Genomic DNA, 21,716 nt, shown 5'->3' on the forward strand with positions numbered 1-21,716 from the left:
GGACCAGGGCCCGCAGCAGCTCAGGAGTCAGATTAGGTTGTCCAGGAATCAGAAGTTTGCAGGTTCGATCCCGGCTCTGACCAGGGAATGCTGCTGTTGTGTCCTTGAGCAAGACACATAACCCACCTTGCCTGCTGGTGGCGCCTGTGCTCAGCAGCCTGGCCTCTGTCAGAGCGCCCCAGGGCAGCTGTGGCTACATGAAGCTCATCACCACCAGTGGGTGAATGGGTGAATGACTGATTGTGTTGTGCAGTGCCTTGGGGGACTGTAGAACCCTAAGAAGGAGCTATAGAGGTCATTTTTCAGAAGAGCGGAGGAGCTGCAGACTGGGTTGATTAGAGGCTGGAGGTTGATGATCCTGGAGTAGTGAGACCTTCAGCTCCAGAGAGCAGCTGTGGAAGTCCTGCCTAAGACCCGACGGCTGTTCCCTCATCAGAAACGGGTTTCTTTCTCAGCTCTTCGCCGATTTCATTTGTTCAGTTACAGAAAAGTGTTTAAATGTCAGGCCACACCTCCTCGTCTTCCTCAGTGAGGATGAGGAGCAGCAGGTGGAGTGTTGACTGACACGTCGTCCAAATGAAGCAGCATCTTCAATAAAGCTGAAGGCCTCTGATAAGCAGCCACGGCTATCGGCTCCCGCAGCTTCCTGCTGAACAGGAAATGAAAGAGACAGCAGCTTTGTTCTGGTTCTGATGAAGCTTTATGAGCAGATGGCAGCTGATACCATCGTCTGCCTCCTCCACCTTCATCAGTCCTGTCAAAGAACCCGCCAGGAAGGAGACGTCCATCATGCCCATGAAAGCAGCTCTGTTGACATTTAGAGGAGCCATAAACAGCTGACATTTCCAGCCGTGGTAGATGGTACGTCGCCTGTATTTGGTATGGAGCCTTGTAGAATCACAACCCCCCCAAGGTGCTTTACAACACAATCATCCATCCAGCCGTTCACACGCTGGTGGTGATGAGCTACGACGTAGCTACAGCTGCCCTGACAAGAGGCCAGGCTGCTGAGCACAGGGACCACCACCAGCAGGTGAGGGGGTTTAGTGTCTTGCCCAAGGACGTAATTTTCACTTTAGAAGTGGGGGGGACACGGGGGGGGGGGGGGGGTATCTTTACAGTATGCTCTAATGGGAAACAGGCTTCAACACAGTTGTTTTCCGCTTGATCCTAGAGCTCAACCAGTGTCAGTTTAATATAGCGTAATGTTGTTTTTGGATGGTAAATAGTGCAGGGGTCAAAACTTGACTTTGTAAAAAGTGGGGGGGACATGTCCCCCCTGAGCCCCCCCAAAATTACGTCCATGGTCTTGCCCAAGGGCACAACAGCAGCTGGTCAGAGCTGAGATCAAACCTGCAACCTTCTGATTGCCAGACAACCCGCTCTACCTCCTGAGCTGCTGCTGTCCTCAAGTAAAAGAAGCTAAAGTCAAAGTGGAGCACAGGGCTTCCCTCCAGAACCATCAGCTGACAGCACCGAGCTCACATGGTGCTCATCGTTAGCCTGACGGTCTACAGCTGGAGACGGGACACCAGCAGCTGGTGTTGGTGCACCGCGTGTGTTCAGCCCTGTGGTCAGGCGTAAAGCTCTATGAATAAACTTGACCTGGTTCCTTCAGCCAGAGCAAGTTTTCACTTGAACCAGTGTTTAGAAATGATCCACACCCGACACGACGACATTAATCTGAGGGGCAAAAAGGCTTGGTGGCAGATTTTTAATGGAAGTAGTTGAATCTGTACAAAGAGAGAGGAGAGGAGCCACTTTGGCAGAAAAACAATCAGCTGATAGAAATATGGATGAGCGGTCCAGGGGCTTCCTGTGTGCTCTGTGGTTGATCGTTTTAGAAAACGTCAGGAGGAAACACAAGAATTTAGAAAAATAAGACTCTGAATAAACTTTCTTTTTTTTTTTTACACCTCCTCAGCTGCCATAGAGCTGTAGCGCCCATTGCGGACCTGAGGTCAGTCTCTCCACGTCACTACGACTTAAAGGCAGGTCTGCCGCTGTTCTGCGATCCGTTTTCTCTACCGAGTCCGTTGGAGCAGATGTTCTGCAGGTGAGCACGCTGTGAAGCCGCTACAGCGCCAGCATTTGTTGGGTCAGAACGCTGGTGCCCTGTGTCCAAGCCCAGGATGGAGCTGATGGAGTGAGGCAGGTCCTATGAAGCAGAACCGGGTCAGAATCAGAACACCTCATGATGCAGTTTCAGTCGTTCAAACATCACAAGACGTAAAAGCAGACAAACCCCGACTCGCTAAGACTCACCTCTTCCCCAACACGATTACTTTACTCAAACTGACATCTCGATTATTTAAGATGATATTTAATTAACATTGATTTTACTTATTCTGTCATAAAACTGCACAGAGCACAAGATAATCACACACACTTCCTGATTCCTCGTGTAAAACAGCCAGAACATTCTGCTAATGTAGACACAGTACACGATAAAATACTACGGTCGGCACTATTATGGGCTCGACACACGGGAGGCGACAAACGACTGCGATCAGCGAAATTTGTCGCTGTCGCTTTTATTACCCGACACACGGGAGGCGATCCGCGGCAGCGGCAAAGCCGTCTACGCGTTCTGTTCCATGACGAAATCGAAACTTCCGTTGTTTTGTTTGGCTGTGTCAGGTTGGAGGGAATTAAGGTTATTTAAGTGGTTCAGAGTTAATAAAGTGGTAGATATGATGTTTCACAAGGTGCTGCTAGAGTTATGTGAAATCTTACTTCTGATTTTTACTATATAAAACATAATAATAATCAACTTCTCCTTCGTGTTTGCTCGGAAATGTGCGGAGCATCCTGTCCGCTCATTGGTCAGTGAATGAAACCTCCGTTGATTGGTCCTCGTCCGAGCGACAGCGATGAAAAGTTGAAAATGTTTCAACTTTCTGGTCGCGTCGCTGGGTCGTCCGTGCACGACACGTGCACGAGTGCAAAATTTCACACGCACGTTTTTCGCGTTTCGCTTGGTAGGAGAGAGACCCGCGATTATCGCTTTGTCGCGCATGTCTCATTGAAAATGAATGGAGGAGAGGCGATGTCGCCTCCCGTGTGTCGAGCCCATTAAGATGTCATTTATCTTACATACCAGTTCATTCATGCCTGGAAATAAAACACATCGTTTCAGCGAAACTCCGCCCACACCCGCTCCTACAACAGCGCTTACTGTGCTGACTATAGTAGTCCAGGGTAAAGGCCATCTCTGTGTTGCGGGTTCAAATCCCGGTGGTGTGTTTTTAGTTATTGATTGTTTTCTGTAAAATATTTAGTCTCTAATGACTTTGAGTGGTTTCCAAGCAGCATTTAGTTGATTTAGGGTTAGGGTTGGACTCACACCGGCTACATAAACAAGGTGAAAGACAGAGTAGTCGTATTTGACACGGTTTACCGGTAAAGGGCTGAAAACATGACACAGGCTAGTGTAGCTGAAGTAGAGAAAAGGTACCGTTGAGACCGGGAGTCGAACCTGCGCACCAGCTCGGCGCTCTGACCAGTAGACTACCATGTCCGCTCTGTGACACCAGTCGCCTAAGCCACACCTCCTCGCCTGGCCAGAGGCGGTGCTGTGGGGAGTGTCGCTCAGAGGTGGACGATTACTAAACTTCAGGTGAAGACAGTCAAATCCATGTCTGATGTCTTTTCACTTTATTTAGCTTGTAAAGCTTTTTAGTGAGTGAGCTCCACCAAGAGAGGTTTATGATTGGTCAGTCGATGCAACATGATCCTGCTGAAGGATGGTCGGAAGTGCAGGCTGTGTTTCGCTAACCTGCAGTGAATAACGACAACACAGTCCTAGAGAAAGTAGCTAAGGGTCCTCAGAAATGTAGCCTGGTTGTTCGCGGTGTGTTTTACCAAACTAAAGTCAGGAAGGGGGTCTGACAAGCTGTTAGGTGTGCTTGATATGAAACTCGGAACACCGCAGGAGGGAGGAGCAGATAATCAGCTTGTTGTTATCATTCAAAACCCAAATCATAATTCAGACTAAAACTCAGTTAGTGGTGCATCCTTAACGGGGAGTGAACAAATGTAAACGTCAGCTCCTCATGGCGCCTCAGCCCACTGGAAACAGCTAAAAGCTCTTGAGGTTGGTTTATGCTTGACGCGTCCGCGAGGTCCACACGGCTCCGCGCGGCGAAATTGCATCATTTTAACAACCACGCCCCTCCACCGCGCCTCCGCACGGCCCAAAATTTCCGCAACGCGCACCTAGGAAAATTTCTAACCACGCGGACGGTCGGACGCGAAAAAACATGGCGGATCGGCAAGAACTAGTATGGCAGAGGTTCGTAAATACAGACATTTGTATGATTCAGCTCTCAGAGATCACCGTGATCAACATGTTGTTAATAATTCTTGGAGAGAAATAGCTCGCACTGTCGGAAAAGACAAGAACGCTGTTAAAAAAATGCTGGAATGTCATGTTGTAAAGAGTCATTTTTACTTCTACTATGGTGTAGTGTTGGATGCATGCGGTAGAGCTCCATGCTGCCCCCTACAGTTTGGGAGAATATTGGCTCACCGAAGAGACAAGCCGCATGAACCATAAACGCTGCGAGTTGTGACGCGCGTTCCATCCGCGAACCGCATCACCAAGCGGAAAGTGAATGTGTCAAGCATAAACCAAGCTTTACAGCGCGCACACACACACCTTACAGCTCCTGATCTGATGGAAGAGGCCTTCAGCTTTCTGCAGAATCTCTTCGATGTTCAATTTCATGGAGAGCTCATTGATGTGCTGAAACACACACACACACACAGTTACTGCTCAGACACTTCAACAGTTAACTAGGTAGGCCTATCAGGATCTGCTCTTATCTGTCTGAGTGTTCCTTCTCTCTGGCCGTCTCCAGGTTTAACTAAAATACGTGAAGTTTCACACACACACACACACCCCCCCCTCCAGCAGTAACTGCAGGCTGGAGGAGTTGGGGTTCGATACTAAGGTAGAGGACCCGCGCCTGGGAGGATGAGACTAGCCTCGGAGGGAGATGGGATGTTATATGTAGAGATTTAAACTTATTACATTTTAAAATCCTTTCTTTAGTTTGTTCTTGCTAACTGCCTCGTGATTTTTCTCTTGACAGGCTCCTTTTTCTGTTGGGTTTAGACCCAGGTCCCTCTAAACCAGAACTGGTGTGGACCAGCACTGATGCGGATAGAAAACAGGAAACAGGATGGCTGATCTTGGGTCAGGCACCTGCTGAGTGGCTGAAACTTACCTTCAAGATCTCATTGAAACCAAAGTTCTCCTCCATGATCTTCTGCTTCTCAGAGTCAAGAATCGAGCAGCAAATCAACAGGTGGAAGTTCTGACATGGGAGCCCGGTCCACATGACCTGAGAGGAGGAGACGAGGAGGAAAGTACACGACGTCAGCAAGAACCAGCGCACCAGAATAAGTGGAGATTATACACGAAAGTGTCACAAAGAAGGAAGGTAGGATGCATGGATGGGTTCATCAAGACCCTAAGGGATTTCGAGGCCCGTATAACTTTGGGTACCTTTGAAGCTTCTGGAGGAATTAGATGTTTAGGAGATAAAAGGTGTTGGGATTAGTGGACTGGAGATTCTGGTCCACCATCTGGAGCCTCATTAGGGTAAAGCAGTGCACTACCAGCACTGTTTATAGTGTGGACAATGTTCTGCTGTCTTCGACTCAGAACACTGTGGATCGGTGGGTGGAGAACTTTGAGAACCCCCTCAATCCCATCGTTACATCTTCCAGTGAGGAAGTGATGTTTGGGGATTTTGGGTAGGGCTTACCAATCTCTGGTGCTGAGGTCACTGATGTGGTCAAAAAGCTCCTTGGTGGCAAGGCCTCAGGGGTGGATGAGATCCACCCAGAGTTCCTTAAAGCTCTGGATGTTGTAGGGCTGTGTTGGTTGACACGACTCTACAACATCATGTGGAAATTGGAATCAGTTCCTCTGGATTGGCAGACCGGGGTGGTGGAACCCATATGTAGCCGCAGGATGTGTTCCAACTACAGGAGGATCACATCCCTGAGCTTCCCTTGTAAAGTCAATTCAGGGGTACTGGAGAACAGGGATTATGTGGAAAGATTGTTATTTCCTCACACTCTATGCCATAAGTCAGCACAAGGTCTAATGTATGATGGCAGGAGTGGGTGGAGCTATGTATTCTTTGGGTAAAACCAATTGAGTCTAACCCCTTCTTTCCACCGGAGCCGTCAGCAGCACGTTACTGCAGCAGCACGTCTTGCTCGGGTAAGCTGCTGCTTGGCCCTTGCCACAAGACGCGAGGCAGCAGGGGAGCAGCTGTCACTGACAAGAGCACGAAGTCACACGAGTGACTTCGTCAGTAAACACAACAACAAGCAGGAGAAAACTACAACATGGCTCTAAAATGTTTGTGTTTTATGTTCTGTCCGTTTTATAATCGCTAATACGGACCTGAAAAACAAAGGAGACCGCTAGCTAGGTGATTACTTCTCACGGGGCCGCACAGTTAGTAACCTTTTTAAAAGTAAAGCAACAGGAAGGCAGTACGTTTCTTTATTCTGAAAATCTCGGGAGCTTCGCTCCATTTCCGCATCCAATATCCTGTCTTTCCTTCCCCAGAATTGTCGAACTTGACCCGTTTCAGAGACGTAGCGCGTAGAAAATAGAACCGGCACGTAAAGGCCGCGACATGCTGCTCCTGAGACGCAGGCGACTCGCGCTGCTGACGGCTCCGGTGGAAAAGGTTCTGTTGACCACAGCGGTTCCTATCAGCAGCTATGACGTGCTGCTGACGGCTCCGGTGGAAATAAGGGGTAAGATATTACTAAAGGCAACAACGAGGCTATCATTTTCAATGTCCACATGAATGTTAAAATCCCCCACTACAATGACCTTATCAGTATTTAGCACCAAATCAGATAAAAAAAATCAGAGATCTGATCCAAAAACTCAGAGTAAGGGCCTGGTGGACGATATAAAACTAGAGTGGTTTTACAGTTTTGCAATCTGGATTAGGAAAACTAAGAATAAAATGTTCAAAAGAACTGTAACTATTAATTGGTAAGGGATTGATTAATAGGTCTGAATGAAAAATGGTTGCTACTCCTCCTCCTCGCCCTGTACTCGGCGTAATATGATGATTTAAATAATTAGAAGGAGTCGACTCATTTAAACTAACAGGCTGCATCTGCGGCGGTGATGCAGGCTTTGTACCGGCCTGTCAAACCAAGCTCACTTTATTTCAATAGCACAGTGCAACAGTATGAAGCCGACCAAAGTGCTTCACAGAAATTAAAATACATCAAAATACACACCATAAAAATGCATAAAAACTAAAGCTTAAGAAGTAAAAGTTAAGACTCATGTTGAGTTAAAGTCAATTCATAAAAAAAGGTTTTCTAAAGTGATTTAAAACCGGACAGTAAAGTTGAAAAGAAAACAATCTTTTATTCAGCGCCTCAAGATAAAAACCACGAGGTGCTTCACAAAAACAAAAAGAGTTTAAAAATTATTCAAAAATTTAAAAAAATGTGATCAAAAATGTGAGGAAAGGAAGAGAGAAAATGAACAGGAAAGAGGGAAATCAGTGGAACCCGGGAAAGGAGGAATAAGAGCAGAACAAGGACATGGTGGTGATGAAGGTCACACCAAAGCCTGAACAGATGAGTTTAAAGGAGTCCACTGGTCTCAGACTCAGGGGGAGAGAGGTCCAGAGTCTGGGGGTCACAGCAGCAGATGATCTGTCACCTTTGACCTTTAGCCTGGTGCGCTGCACAACCAGTAGGCTTTGATCACTGGACCTCAGGGACCTGCTGGGGGTGTAGGGACTGAGAAGATCACCAATGTAAGATGGTGCTTGTTCATGTAAGGCCCTATAGACCAGAACCAGGATCTTGAGATGAACCCTGAAGTTGACTGGCAGCCAGTGAAGCTGGAGGAGAAGCGGGGTGATGTGGGTGTGTTTGGAGGACTTGGTCAGGACTCAAAAGTCTAAGCGTGACGAGATGAAGGTGTGGAGAACAGTCTCAAGTTCAGAGCGGGACAGAATGGGACTCAGCTTAGCAATGTTCCTGAGATGGAATAAGGAAGAGCAAACAAGAGAACTGGGGAGGAGCTGAAACAGACCTCCCAGAGCCTTAAGACGTCCTGGAAGCTGAGCTCCCTCTTGAACCGGATCAGGAGCCACCGAAAGCAGAAGTACAGGTAACCAGACTCCTGAGACTCTGAAACACACACAGGAACACTTTAACACATGACAAATTCACCACAGAGCAGGTGAGAGGTGACCAGGTGGTTTGTACCCAGGTAGTTCCAGAAGGTCAGGTCCAGCAGTCTGAGCAGCGTGCTGAGCTGAATCAGCTGTGTCTTCATTCCCTGCATCTGCTCCTCAAAGTTCTGGTGCTGAAACACATATTTGCAAGTTCCTAAACATTCCGACAGGTCTTTCCGGATCAGGACGCCTATGAACTGGATTCATCAGAATCACCTCCATGTTTAAGGATACACAGGGCAGGTGTGTAAGAACATTCTGGTTCTGTTCAGACAGTAGTGATTTGGACCGTTTCTGCCTCTCAGCTTGTTTCTCAATAAAAGAGAGAAATGGCTTTAAGGTGTATTTGATTCATGATTTTCGTCTAATCGAACTTCAGCACAATTTTCACAACGTACTGTAATATTTGGACATTTTACATGCTTATTTTTACCTACCATGATTCAATTCCGTTTATTTATAAAGCACCAAATCAGGACCAGAGTCGTCTCAAGGACCTTCACACAGTAAACATTCCAACACAGGTCAGGTCATTAAGCCAATCAGTAAAAATGTTACCATATAAGCAACCCAGCAGACTGCATCAAGTCACTGACTTGTTGTGTCAGACTTTAAAGCAATCCCCACAGGCAGTGTAGGCAAATGCTAAGGGTGCCATTTATCCAGAGGACAAATGTAACGCGTAAACATTTTATATCAATGTGTCTCAATATTAAAGTAGCAAGTCCACACCAATGTACCTTCTTAGTAAAGTCTATTATGTAGCACAATATTATAAATAACACGCCCAGTGGCCTAATGGTACGAGTGTCCACCCTGAAACTGGGAGATCATGGCTTCAAATGGGAACCTAACAGCAGTTATTTGAAACCAGTCTGAAGACTAGAAACGCCGACCTTCTGCAGTCTGTTGGCAACTTCTTTTGGTTTATTCTTTCTGTCGTCTGGCTCCGCGTTTTGTCTGAGTTTACTGTGAACTGGGACTGTTGGTGGCAAACTGGGACTTAATGGAGACCAGTGATTCGCTTTGACGCCCGAAGGGAAAAGCTGAATGTGAAAGTAGTCCGTTTGAAGGCCAGAACGCAAACATTACAAGTGTCTGTAGCTCCGCCTTCTCTGTCCAGTTTAAAATACCTCCAAGCTGCAGATGTTCTCCTGAGGAGACACGTTAGCTCTGTTAGCCTGCTTGCTAGCAGCTGCACCTTGGTGTCCGAGTCCCTGTCTGCCATTAATCGTGTGACATTACTCTGTTGTTCTTGTATGAGAAACTGTAATACTGATGTAGAGAAACTTCCTGAAATTAAAACTAAACCGTTGTTATTAAATTTGAAAATCTCGGGAGGAATTTAAAATGTCATGTTTTTGTTACACGTCACCGAAGAAACGAACTCTTCTGTAATGTCGTTGTTCCCATCTCTGCCTATAGGTGACATCGTGTTTGTTCTTACGGTCATTGCAGACTAGGGTTTGGGTTAGGGTTAACTAACAACAGCAACCTAACATCCAACCAACCAAGCAGTTGGGCTGTTCCATCAAACATGAAGAAAGGTTTCTCACCATCTGGTCCATGAAGGAGACAAAACACCAGAAAGCATCAACCTCGTTCTCCATGACGTAGAGGATGGGGGACAGCAGGTCACTCATCCCCTGAACGTAGCCTGCAGGCGGAGAGACTAGTTAGTATCTGGAGGACCCAGGAGGCCAGTTCTCGTTAGACGACCGCCAGGGGTGTCAGACAGGAAGCAGTTGCTGATGGCTACTGTCAGAACTTTGTGGATGACATGAAGAATGCGAAAAAGAAACCAGCAAAAGACACACAAGAGCCACAAAGCAAGAAGCAAAACATACACTCAATAAATCAGCCGTAACAGACCGCTGTGCAAGAGAAACCCACACCTGGGACGACTCAAGAATCATAAAAACAGAACAAAAATCACAACAGATGGATCGAAGAAGCGGTCGAAATAAGGAGATGTAGGCTGTTGACCATGGACAGAGACGAGGTCTATGCGTTGGACCATACATGGAAGAGGAAGATAAGGGCCATGGAGGAAGACAGTAATGGAAGAGTACCAATAACACCGATGACAATCTGACGAAGGTAACAGGAAGGAAACTCAAAGGTAGGGAATACAACTTTTACTACTCTGTATAAATGGGAATCAGACAAAAAGTATCAAGAAGACAAAAAGTCAGAATGAATTTAACAAAGATGATTAATGACCGAGTTTTAGAGAGAGAATGTTGGGAGACGAGGGGTTTAAGTTAGTCAGTCATCCCATAAAATCCCAGTTAAATCAGAAAAGGGTAGAATGCCTTCTCCGGGTCAGGGATGAGGTCCTGCCCCAAGCGGAGGAGTTCAAGTATCTCGGGGTCTTGTTCACGAGTGAGGGAAAGCTGGAGCGTGAGATCGATAGGTGTACTGGTGCTGCGTCTGCAGTGATGCGGGCGTTGTACCGGTCTGTCGTGGTGAAGAGAGAGCTGAGTCAGAGGGCAAAGCTCTTGAATTACCGGTGGATCTACGTTCCTACCCTCACCTGTCGTCATGAGCTTTGGGTAATGACCGAAAGAACGAGATCACGGATACAAGCGGCCGAAATGAGTTTTCTTTGAAGAGTGGCTGGGCTCTCCCTTAGAGATAGGGTGAGAAGCTCGGTCATCCGGGAGGGGCTTGGAGTAGACCCGCCGCTCCTCCACATCGAGAGGAGCCAGTTGAGGTGGCTCGGGCATCTGGTCAGGATGCCTCCTGGACGCCTTCCTGATGAGGTTTTCTGGGCAAGTCCAACTGGGAGGAGACTCAAGGGAAGACCCAGGACACGTTGGAGGGACTATGTCTCTCACCTGGCCAGGGAACGCCTTGGGACTGACCCGGAGGAGCTGGTCCAAGTAGCTGAGTAGAGGGAAGTCTGGGCCTCTCGACTTAGGCTGTTGCCTCCGTGACCCGACTCCGAATAAGCGGCTGAAAATGGGTGATGGATGGGTTATCCTGTAAGGTTAACTCATAACCACATCATATAGTTCATCAGTATAATATAGTAAATGTGTTGACTCATATCAGCCAGTTAGGAAAGAATTAGGGTTTATTTGGCAGCTGCAGGCCACCGCACCGGTTACCTGGTTATGTGGGGTGGTCGGTCTGTCTCCCCACACAAACAGGTCCATGAACTTTGCTGAACCCTGAACATAATCTAACTGACCACCACGTTCTCTCTGACCTGACAGACGGGGAGAAGAGTGTCCGCACTTTTTGGTCAATGATAAATGGCCTTTGTTTGTATAGAGCCTTCTAAGGGTTCTACAACCCCCCAAGGCGCTTCACAACACAATCATTCACTCATTCACACCCTGGTGGGGATGAACTACGATGCAGCCACAGCTGCCCTGGGCGCACTGACAGAGGCGGGGCACTGGTTCTCAGGAGAACATGCAAACAGAACCGAAGTGTGTTTGAAGCTCTTACCCAGGTCGAAGTCATACATGCAGTAGGTCATCAAGATGTCATGCAGCAGAGTCAGGCCCGGGTTGTTCAGACCCTCATAGAACCAGTTTGTTCGGTCCGTCCGGTCCACGTCTTTCTCTGAAACCAGCATCATCACACAACCTCCATCAGGTTTCACAAGAAACACAAATCATCACATCTGTCATATGTGAGTGAGTGAGTGAGTGAGTGAGTGAGTGAGTGAGTGAGTGAGTGAGTGAGTGAGTGAGTGAGTGGCGTTCTGGTGGGAAAGCCCCATCATCACCTGGAGATGTGCACCACTATAAACATCTTTGTTGCACCTGGACGAGGTCATTGCTAGCAAAGCACCTAAATGCCCAAACAACAAACCACTTTAAGGAGTTTCTGTTTCAGCAGGTTTAGAATTGGCTTAACCTGCTGCTAAAGGTTAAAGGTCAGGACCCATCACACTCATGAAGATGGCAATGAAGACACATCTCACCGATCAGACTTCTGAAGTCTCTAAGTCTGGAGTTTCTTCTCTCTTGCTCTTCACTGACTGATTTCCACTGCAGCTTCATCCTGAAGTATTCATCACTGTAGGCAGTAACACACACACACACACACACACACACACACACACACACACACACACACACACACACACACACTTTTGTAAAAAAGTCCCATCTCAAACATCTGCAGCAGTGATCTGTAAATGATGAAAATGATGCACCTCACATCTGTCCAGCAGGAAGCTCCAGAGAAAGTAATTGTTAAAGTTAAAAGCACATCAGAGTTTGAATTCAAGACCCAACCGTGGATTTGAACCCACGATGTCTCCATGTTAGGATGGACACTCACACCACTAGACCACTGAGCTGATCCTAACTGCTATGTACTTATTATCTAAGTCTGTTTTATTTTGGCGAGAGCTAGCTGTTGTGAATGACCTGGGTGTGACGTGCGAATGATCCGTGAATGACCTGTGAATGACCCGTGAATGACCTGTGAATGACCCGTGAATGACCTGTGAATGACCCGTGAATGACCTGTGAATGACCCGTGAATGACCTGGTTGAGATGTGTAAATAACCCGTGAATGACTTGTGAATGACCTGTGTGTGACGTGTGAATGACCTGGGTGTGACGTGTGAATGACCCGTGAATAACCTGTGAATGACCCGTGAATGACCTGGGTGTGACGTGTGAATGACCCGTGAATAACCTGTGAATGACCCGTGAATGACCTGGGTGTGACGTGTGAATGACCTGGGTGTGACGTCTGAATGACCTGGGTGTGACGTGCGAATGATCCGTAAATGACCTGTGAATGACCCGTGAATGACCTGGTTGAGATGTGTAAATAACCCGTGAATGACTTGTGAATGACCTGTGTGTGACGTGTGAATGACCTGGGTGTGACGTGTGAATGACCCGTGAATAACCTGTGAATGACCCGTGAATGACCTGTGAATGACCTGGGTGAGACGTGTAAATAACCCGTGAATGACATGTGAATGACCTGGGTGTGACATGTGAATGACCCGTGAATAACCTGTGAATGACCCGTGAATGACCTGGGTGTGACGTGTGAATGACCTGGGTGTGACGTGTGAATGACCTGGGTGAGACGTGTAAATAACCCGTGAATGACATGTGAATGACCTGGGTGTGACATGTGAATGACCCGTGAATAACCTGTGAATGACCCGTGAATAACCTGTGAATGACCCGTGAATAACCTGTGAATGACCCGTGAATAACCTGTGAATGACCCGTGAATAACCTGTGAATGACCCGTGAATGACCTGGGTGTGACGTGTGAATGACCTGGGTGTGACGTGTGAATGACCTGGTGAGACGTGTAAATAACCCGTGAATGACATATGAATGACCTGGGTGTGACATATGAATGACCCGTGAATAACCTTTGATTGACCCGTGAATAACCTTTGATTGACCCGTGAATAACCTTTGATTGACCCGTGAATGACCTGGGTGTGACGTGTAAATAACCCGTGAATGACATATGAATGACCTGGGTGTGACATATGAATGACCCGTGAATAACCTTTGATTGACCCGTGAATAACCTTTGATTGACCCGTGAATGACCTGGGTGTGACGTGTGAATAACCCGTGAATGACCCATGAATGACCAGTGAGTGACCAGTGACTGACCCGTGAATGACCTGGGTGTGACCCGTGAATAACCTGTGAGTGACCCATGACTGACCCGTGAATGACCTGGGTGTGACCCGTGAATAACCTGTGAGTGACCCATGACTGACCCGTGAATGACCTGGGTGTGACGAGTGAATAACCCGTGAATGACCCATGAATGACCTGTGAGTGACCAGTGACTGACCCGTGAATGACCTGGGTGTGACGTGTGAATAACCCGTGAATGACCCATGAATGACCAGTGAATGACCTGGGCGTGACCCGTGAATAACCTGTGAGTGACCCATGACTGACCCGTGAATGACCTGGGTGTGACGTGTGAATAACCCGTGAATGACCCATGAATGACCTGTGAGTGACCAGTGACTGATCCGTGAATGACCTGGGTGTGACGTGTGAATAACCCGTGAATGACCCATGAATGACCTGTGAGTGACCAGTGACTGATCCGTGAATGACCTGGGTGTGACGTGTGAATAACCCGTGAATGACCTGTGAATGACTTGTGAATGACCTGGGTGTGACGTGTGAATAACCCGTGAATGACCCGTGACTGCCCCGTGAATGACCTGGGTGTGACGTGTGTTACTTGTACATTTTGACACGCTGCAGACACCTCCTCTCCTCTGACGTGCTGCTCCAAGGAAAATATCCCAAGAGGAACTTCCACAGCTCCTTCCGTACGGCGTGACAGAGGCCCTGCAGGTGAGCACAGGTTGTGAATAGCACCAAGTAACACCGCAGCAGGTGTTGTGCTGCCGTTTGTGTGCTAGCCCAACTTGCCCCCTTGAAGACTTCGTGTTTGAGCTGGTCAACGTCCTGCACCCTGCCCTCCATGTCCAGATGTTTACTCCATCTGTCTGCAGATAGCGGCTCACGGCGGGTCACCTGTGGCCTCATTCCCAGGTCAATCTGTCACAGTTCCAGATGACATCACCATGAGTCACATGACTGCTGCATTTGCAGGTGGGCTAAATACATATTTTCTGAACCTTAATACAAATAAATTGTTATAAAAACACTGACTTTCACCTATGATGAAAATTATAGCCCTCTTATTTTGAAAGTGGGACAACTTCCTGCCAGACAGTGACCCGTAGTTGGAGAATCGAATTACCCAAAACTAGACACCTTCATACCGCCGTCATCAGCATGGAGGGTCAGTGAGTCATCCCGTTGTCATTTGGACGGCCAGAGTTAAAAAAACGGTAACTAGCCTGTAGCTGTACAGCACCTTCTTAGGGTTCTACAACCCCCCAAGGCGCTTCACAACCCAATCATTCACCCATTCACACCCAGGTGGGGATGAGCTACCATGTAGCCACAGCTGCCCTGGGACGCACTGACGCAGGCGAGGCTGCTGAGCGCTGGTTGCCACAGATCCTCTGACCACCACCAGCAGGCAAGGGGGGTTAAGTGCCTTGCTCAAGGACACAACAGCAGCATTCTCTGGTCAGAGCTGGGATTGAACCTGCGACCTTCTGATTACTGGACAACCTGCTGAACCTCGTTCAAGTGTGTGAGTGGAAATACGCAGACTCGTTGTGGGGGTTACACCAGCACGGATGCCCGTTTCTGCCAGCCTTGAACGCTGGAGGTCTGGCGGAAGGAGACGTTCTTGTAAAGGAGACGGGGAAACGTCAGCTATACACAGCTGGCTTGAGGGAGTCTGACGCTGAGCAGAAGAACATCCCTAGGAACATTTTCTGGGCACAGTAAGGTCCCGTCTGTGGTAACAGCTCGTTAAAGCCAATTACCTGAAATGCTGTTTGTTTATGAACACATGATGAACACACAGGCTTCTGCACATCTCCTGTGATTGAGTTTAAACCAATTTCCTGTAACAGTTTCAGCTGATTCTCCCGTTTAGCAACAAACCTGTGACTCACCCTGGTGATGACCTCAAAGCCCGGTTCCTCCTGCTGGTTGATCTCCAAACCTGGGATCACTTCACCCAACAAGTCAGCCACTTCCTCCGGGGGACGCTGCTGCTGCTGTTCCTCGGCTCCCCGCAGAGCATCATAAATGTAGTTGGTGACTTTGGATAAACCGCCAAACGTTGCCACATAGGGGTCGCGGCGAAACTTCTGCAGACAGAATGCAAAAGTCCAGTAAGAGCCTGACCCGGTTCTACGGGGAAATGAGTCTGGAAGATGTTTCTAGTCAGAGAGCTGAACCAATGCTCAGAGAAACTATTTCCTGTCTGAATTCATATGAAGTGTGTTTTCCAGGAAGTCCAAAGAACCCATGGCAATATTAAATCAAATATTCAGACCAATCAGATTGATCATTCATATTTACGTGGAACATCACATCTTATTGATCATTCAGTAAAAGTAACCACTCCCATCATGCTACAGTAAAAACACCTGTGCAAAATATGCTAAATATTTACATACGAATAGTTTTAGAGCCCTTTTGTTGGCATAATCTGATATTATGATAACATCATCGGAGTCTCTCTCCCCTCAATTAAGGACATCTACACCACGCGCTGCATCCTCAAAGCCACCAGCATTGTGGCTGATTGGTCACACACCTTTCACACACTCTTCACACTCCTGCCATCTGGAATTAGGTACCGAAGCATTCTGGCACACACATCCAGACTGTGCAACAGCTTCTTTCCACAAGCCATTCGTCTCCTCAACAAAAAGGGACTGGACTGATAAAACGCGCGCATGCACACACACTCACACACACACGCACACAAACACGCACACATACACGCACACACTCTATCACTAAGCTCAACTCAACTACCTCAAAGCATTGAGGCTGGACTTAAATATTAACCAGTTAATGCTTTATTTTTGCATGTTTACTGTTCCTTCACCATCTACATACTAAGTATGTTTAGGTTTTTTTTCCTTTGCACTACCTACTGGGAGAGGTCGTGTCATATTAGGTCAGTCTGTTCTGTCCTTAATTAGATAGTTTAGTGTTTTCCCTGTTATTTTATGTTGTAAATTTATGTTGCATGTAGCACCTTGGTCCTGGAGGAACGTTGTTTCGCCTCACTGTGTACAAACCGTATATGGCTGAAGTGACAATAAAGTCCAATTGATTGATTGATTGATTAACTTTAGCTCTTACACTTGGAAAAAAATGGGTCCCAACAAGGTTTGTGTGGCGTTGCCGTAGTGTGACATCATCAGTAGGCACAGATTTGGAAATGGCAATATGGTCGCCCTACATTAAAGGATTTGACCCATCTAATAAACGCTGTTTTCAAACGCCACCATCTCCAGTGGCTTCCTAAACGTACATGCCATCGCTGTTGTGCGTTTCAGCCCCAGCTGTAAGCACAGCCTTGGTAAAAAGCTGTGCATCCTCTGCTAGTGGACCAGGCGGCGGTTCTGATCCGGTTCCGACCCAGAAACCAGCTCTACTGTCCGCTGAGCTGCGCGTCTCTTATGGTGGTTGGTTCTGACCTGGTTCTGACGGTGATCTGAGCTCCAGAAATCCACATTTAATCTTTTAAACCCCTCCACGGGTCTCTGGAGCCCAGGGCGGACCTCCCTGGCCCGGTACCGAGTCAGGCACGGAGATAGAGGCGTTATTCCTCTGACGTGTAAACCCGTGGACTCGATGTCCAGACAGGCAGGAGTTGGTACAGCCTTCACACACTCTAGTTTATCAACATGAGCACAACCCAACACTAGTGGTAAACACACACTCACCGACTGGATCACATGACCTCTCTACCCTAAAACTAGCCACTCTCCAGACTGAGCTGAGGCAGCCTAGCTTCTAACTCCCTTTGGTTACGTCAGAGGTTCACATTCAGAAACAAGAGAAAGGAACTCTTTACTAGAAAACTCTGCTGTTATGGATTTTACAACCAAATATCCACAATAAGCTTTTCATATAGTCTTTTATATGAATTATAAAAAGATTTAACCTGCAATTTGCTGTCTAATGCAACCTCCCATAGCCACCTACAGAATGTTCAGAATGCGGAGGTCCGATTCCTCACGGGCACTAATGTCGGCACGGGCCCATATGGTACCGAACCAGAATTTGGTTTCACACACAGGTCAGATTTGCGTTTTCGGTGCCAAGGTGAGAAAAAACATTTAGCGCTTAAGCCCCACCCACCCCAAAAGGTCTTTGTTTGGCAGGTGGTGGTTCTGCAGCACCGGACCGGTTGTTGTGTTCTTACGTGAATGAGTCCAAAGCTGTTGTCATCCAGCAGGTTCTCGAAGGACTGGGACAGTGCTCTGTTTGGGGTGCTGACCTCCAGGCATGTCTCATCCTCAGGAGACCTGCAACGTGGAACCAAAATGAGTGTGTGTGTTTGAGAGAGAGAGAGAGAGACAGCCCGTACATCCGGCGCTGATGCAGTCTTCCACAGCAGATAAGAGCTTTAATAAAACTACAGCAGCTGATAATCTAGCTTCATCTCAGAAGATGCCACCGCTGCATTAGCATATAAATAACACGCCTCTGCAGACGTGGACACGCTCCTTTCTTCTGCTCCAGTCAAATAGAACAAAAACATCTGCATCAAACCATCAAACCACACTTGTTAACGAGTCTCTCTCCCCTCCAGGGTAAAAGTCCAACAACCTCATGGTGACCTGAAACAGTCTCAGCGGGACTTACTCTGTGAGAAGAGCAAACCTCCTCAGGTTATCCAGGAACTCTCTGCTGCCGCCCTGGTGGAAATGAAGGGCAGGTAAGGAGGTGGAGGGCTCCTTCTGCTGCAGGATGACGAAGGTCCAACCTTCATCCTTCACCGTGATGGACCTGAGGTCACTAACGCTGACAGAGAACGCCCAGCGACTCCTCTCCAGGCTGTGGTTCAGCAAGCCTGACAAAGCAGGGACACGTTAGAAACGTGTAAACATGCATGTGCACAAGTGCGACTCTTACTACAAGTCACCATTCAATTCCATTCCCATTCTCAGGGTAAAGACTTGATTCTCGACTGGGACTGAGTCACCATCAATACTTTGTAAGAGAGAGTGAGTTCCTGGGTTAGCCACTGTCTTCTGTAAGTCAGAAACCTGCCAGTGTCTGATGCAGCGAGCGTGAACGTGATCCACGCATCACCAGCTGACAGAAGCCAATTAGCTAGGAAACGTTTGGAAAACCTTCTCAAGTAACGCCTACTTCATGACTAATGCCCTGATGCAGGAGGAGGACTTCAGACTCACCTTCTCCTCTGGCACTCGACCTCTTCCGGAAGGAAACGGCGTTTAGCATGTCCCACTCTGTCTCATAGCTCTGCTGTGTCTCCAGCAGCTGGTGGGACTGGTGCTTCTCCTTGGGGCACTGGGCCCACTCCACAACTGAGCTAGAATCCTGATCAAACACACAGTGGACCTCTTAGCATCAGCTGAAAACTCTCAGATCATCCCATCATGAATCTGAGTCCAACCTGTCCAGCACAAAGCATGTTGGATGGGTCTACTGGGTCCTCCAGGGGACGGAAGTCCACCAGAACCTCAGCATCCTGCCACAATGACAGACAAGAGGTTTCAGTTCTTCGGCTACAGAACATCAGCCCAATGATGGAAGGACACGTGACATGGCCACTGAGGGTTGAACAAACACATCGCCAGTGGATGACGACGGCATCATCACGTGGTACCAGAAGTTGTCTCACCTTTTCGAGAATTCGAAGAGATCCTGAAACCAGAAGATCCGGTTCGGTTCCTTCTTCCTCTGTATTCGGATGGATGAAAACACCCTCGTGTTCAAAAATCACCTGCGAGACAAACAGCAGGGGTCAGACCCTGGGCCGGAACCGGAACCTCCCCACAGGAACAAAGACTCGGACGGTCGGACCACTTTGTTGCATCTTCTCCTCCGCGGGCCTGAGGCTGCGGCGGGGTGTCACGTGGCTGTCTCCTGCTCGCGAGTCCGGTTCTATAGGCTGTCCATCCGGAGCATCATGTCCCGCAGCTCGCTGACAGCCGGAGAACCGGAATCGAGCTAGAGGAGCGGTCTGTGACCCCCACCCCAGTTAGCTCCACAGTTAACCCCGCGGCGAGGGTCCGGAGCTCGGACGGAGAGTTCAGGTTCAACCCCGGACAGAGCCCAGGCCCGACCGCCTGGACTCTGTCCGGGGTTGAACCCGAACTCTGTCCGCCCTCACGAGCTTCCTTGTTTTTACCTTCAGCGCGGAGTCTGTCGCCATGTTGCTGCTCTCCGCGTGACGATGGCGGATCACGTGATAGACGGGAACCAAAACAAAGCTGACATCTCAGCTTCCGGTTAGAAAAACTGTTTCCGGTTAAACTAACAATATTTTTTTTTCTGAGGAAGTTGTTCACACCGATTCTTTTAATCAGGCAGACATTTAGTTTTTATATTAATGCATTTTAGATAAAAACAAGTTTGTTCCTTTGAATTTCATACACACACACACACACACACGCAGAGACACAGAGAGACACACTCACACAGACATACAGGCACACACACAGACACTCACACACACAGAAACACAGACACACTAACACACACCCAGACATAAACACACACTCACAGATAGACACACAAACAGACTCACACAGAAAGACACATAGACACACTCACACAGACAGACACTCACACACTCATAGACACTCGCACACACTCACACAGACACACACACTCACACACACAGACAGACACAGATACACTCACACAGACACACACACACACAAAAACACACACAGACAGACACTCAGACACACACACTCACACAGACACAGACACATGCTTTTCTAAACACAACAGACATGTCCTGGAGACTGCGGTAAAGCCAGCCTCCACTTGCTGATTTACGGTAAAGTGAGCCTTCAGTCGATTTTGCTAAGTGCACGCGTTCAAAGCCTTACGGTAAAAGGTCGGGCCACTTTTACCGTAAATATAATAATAATAATTCATAAGAAATATATAAGTCAGTCAGCAGGCATCATCATCAACGCCCCTCACCTGAAGCTCAGCTTCAGCAGGTGAGTTCTGTAGCAAGTTACAGCTGAAGTCCTGTTACTGAACACCTGTTACTCAGGTGTGTTTAAAACCTGATCGTTCTACATCACTGTGGGCGGTGGAGAGGGAGGGGGGGGGGGGGGCGCCCAGAAATAATCTCGCCTGGGGCACCATATTGGGCAGAAAAAACGATCTAGTGTGTCAGCGCATCTTTATTTCCAAAATAGCTTCTTTATTTTTATTTTAAGCAGAACTAAAATGATGAATTCATCATAAATAATAAAACATAACATTTCTATAACATGTTGAAATCTTAAAACATCACCACACAGAAAGAACGTTAAAATATTAATACCACCATTTTTATTTTAGAAATCTATGAAATGATTGGAGAGGAACTGAAATTTAAAACAGCATAAGGTTTTCAAACATTAGGTTTGGCTTAACATTAATAACGTGTAACTAGAACTCATCCTAGTCCTGAATCAGACTTTTGTTGCACTTTCATACCTTTTATTTATTTATTTCTACACAATCATCTGACTTTACAGCGGGAACTGGCCCTTGTTCAACCTGGGGAGGATTTATTAAGAGGAACTCACGAAAAACAGATCATCCAACTCTCCAGAACTTCTTCACATTAATTTCTATATTTTAAATTAAACTTTAATGCCAAGTTAATTATTTTTGACACAAGCTTGATTAAAAGGCTGGGTATCCATCCACCCCTCCCATCTTTCATCCCTCCATAACTAAGAGTAACAGCTAAATGGGGACCTTTATAATTCATGTAAAATAACTTAAATGTTCTTTTTATTGTTTCTTTCCTGTTTCCATTGGTTTTCTGCTCTTGTTCAACACAGAGTAACAAAGTTTTTACCTTATTTTGTTGAGTTTCAGCTACTTCCGCTCACCTTCGTC

At 47.4% G+C, this 21,716-nt stretch overlaps 1 protein-coding gene across 2 annotated transcripts; it reads right to left on the bottom strand.

The window, feature by feature from the left end:
• Positions 1–1,699: 1,699 nt before the first annotated feature.
• On the bottom strand, positions 1,700–20,126 carry tbc1d15 (TBC1 domain family, member 15). Of its 2 annotated transcripts, XM_015965054.3 has the most exons (17): positions 19,993–20,126; positions 19,483–19,584; positions 19,255–19,329; positions 19,031–19,178; positions 18,477–18,684; positions 18,034–18,136; positions 15,758–15,955; positions 14,652–14,780; positions 14,464–14,567; positions 12,184–12,278; positions 11,703–11,819; positions 9,800–9,900; positions 8,275–8,374; positions 8,099–8,196; positions 5,232–5,348; positions 4,661–4,747; positions 1,700–2,158 (listed from the first exon to the last, which is right to left on the bottom strand). In XM_015965054.3, the coding sequence occupies exons 1-17, from the start codon at positions 20,014–20,016 to the stop codon at positions 1,979–1,981; spliced, it is 1,986 nt and encodes a 661-aa protein (XP_015820540.3). In that variant the 5' UTR covers positions 20,017–20,126; the 3' UTR covers positions 1,700–1,978. The 2 variants fall into 2 exon arrangements, with proteins under 2 accessions (XP_015820540.3, XP_070406574.1); XM_070550473.1 differs by lacking the exons at positions 1,700–2,158; positions 4,661–4,747; positions 5,232–5,348; ... (3 more) ...; positions 11,703–11,819; positions 12,184–12,278 and having other exon boundaries at positions 12,420–14,567; positions 14,648–14,780.
• Positions 20,127–21,716: the final 1,590 nt, after the last annotated feature.

The sequence above is a fragment of the Nothobranchius furzeri genome, chromosome 4 (assembly GCF_043380555.1).
Source record: "Nothobranchius furzeri strain GRZ-AD chromosome 4, NfurGRZ-RIMD1, whole genome shotgun sequence".
Classification (NCBI taxonomy): Eukaryota; Metazoa; Chordata; class Actinopteri; order Cyprinodontiformes; family Nothobranchiidae; genus Nothobranchius; species Nothobranchius furzeri.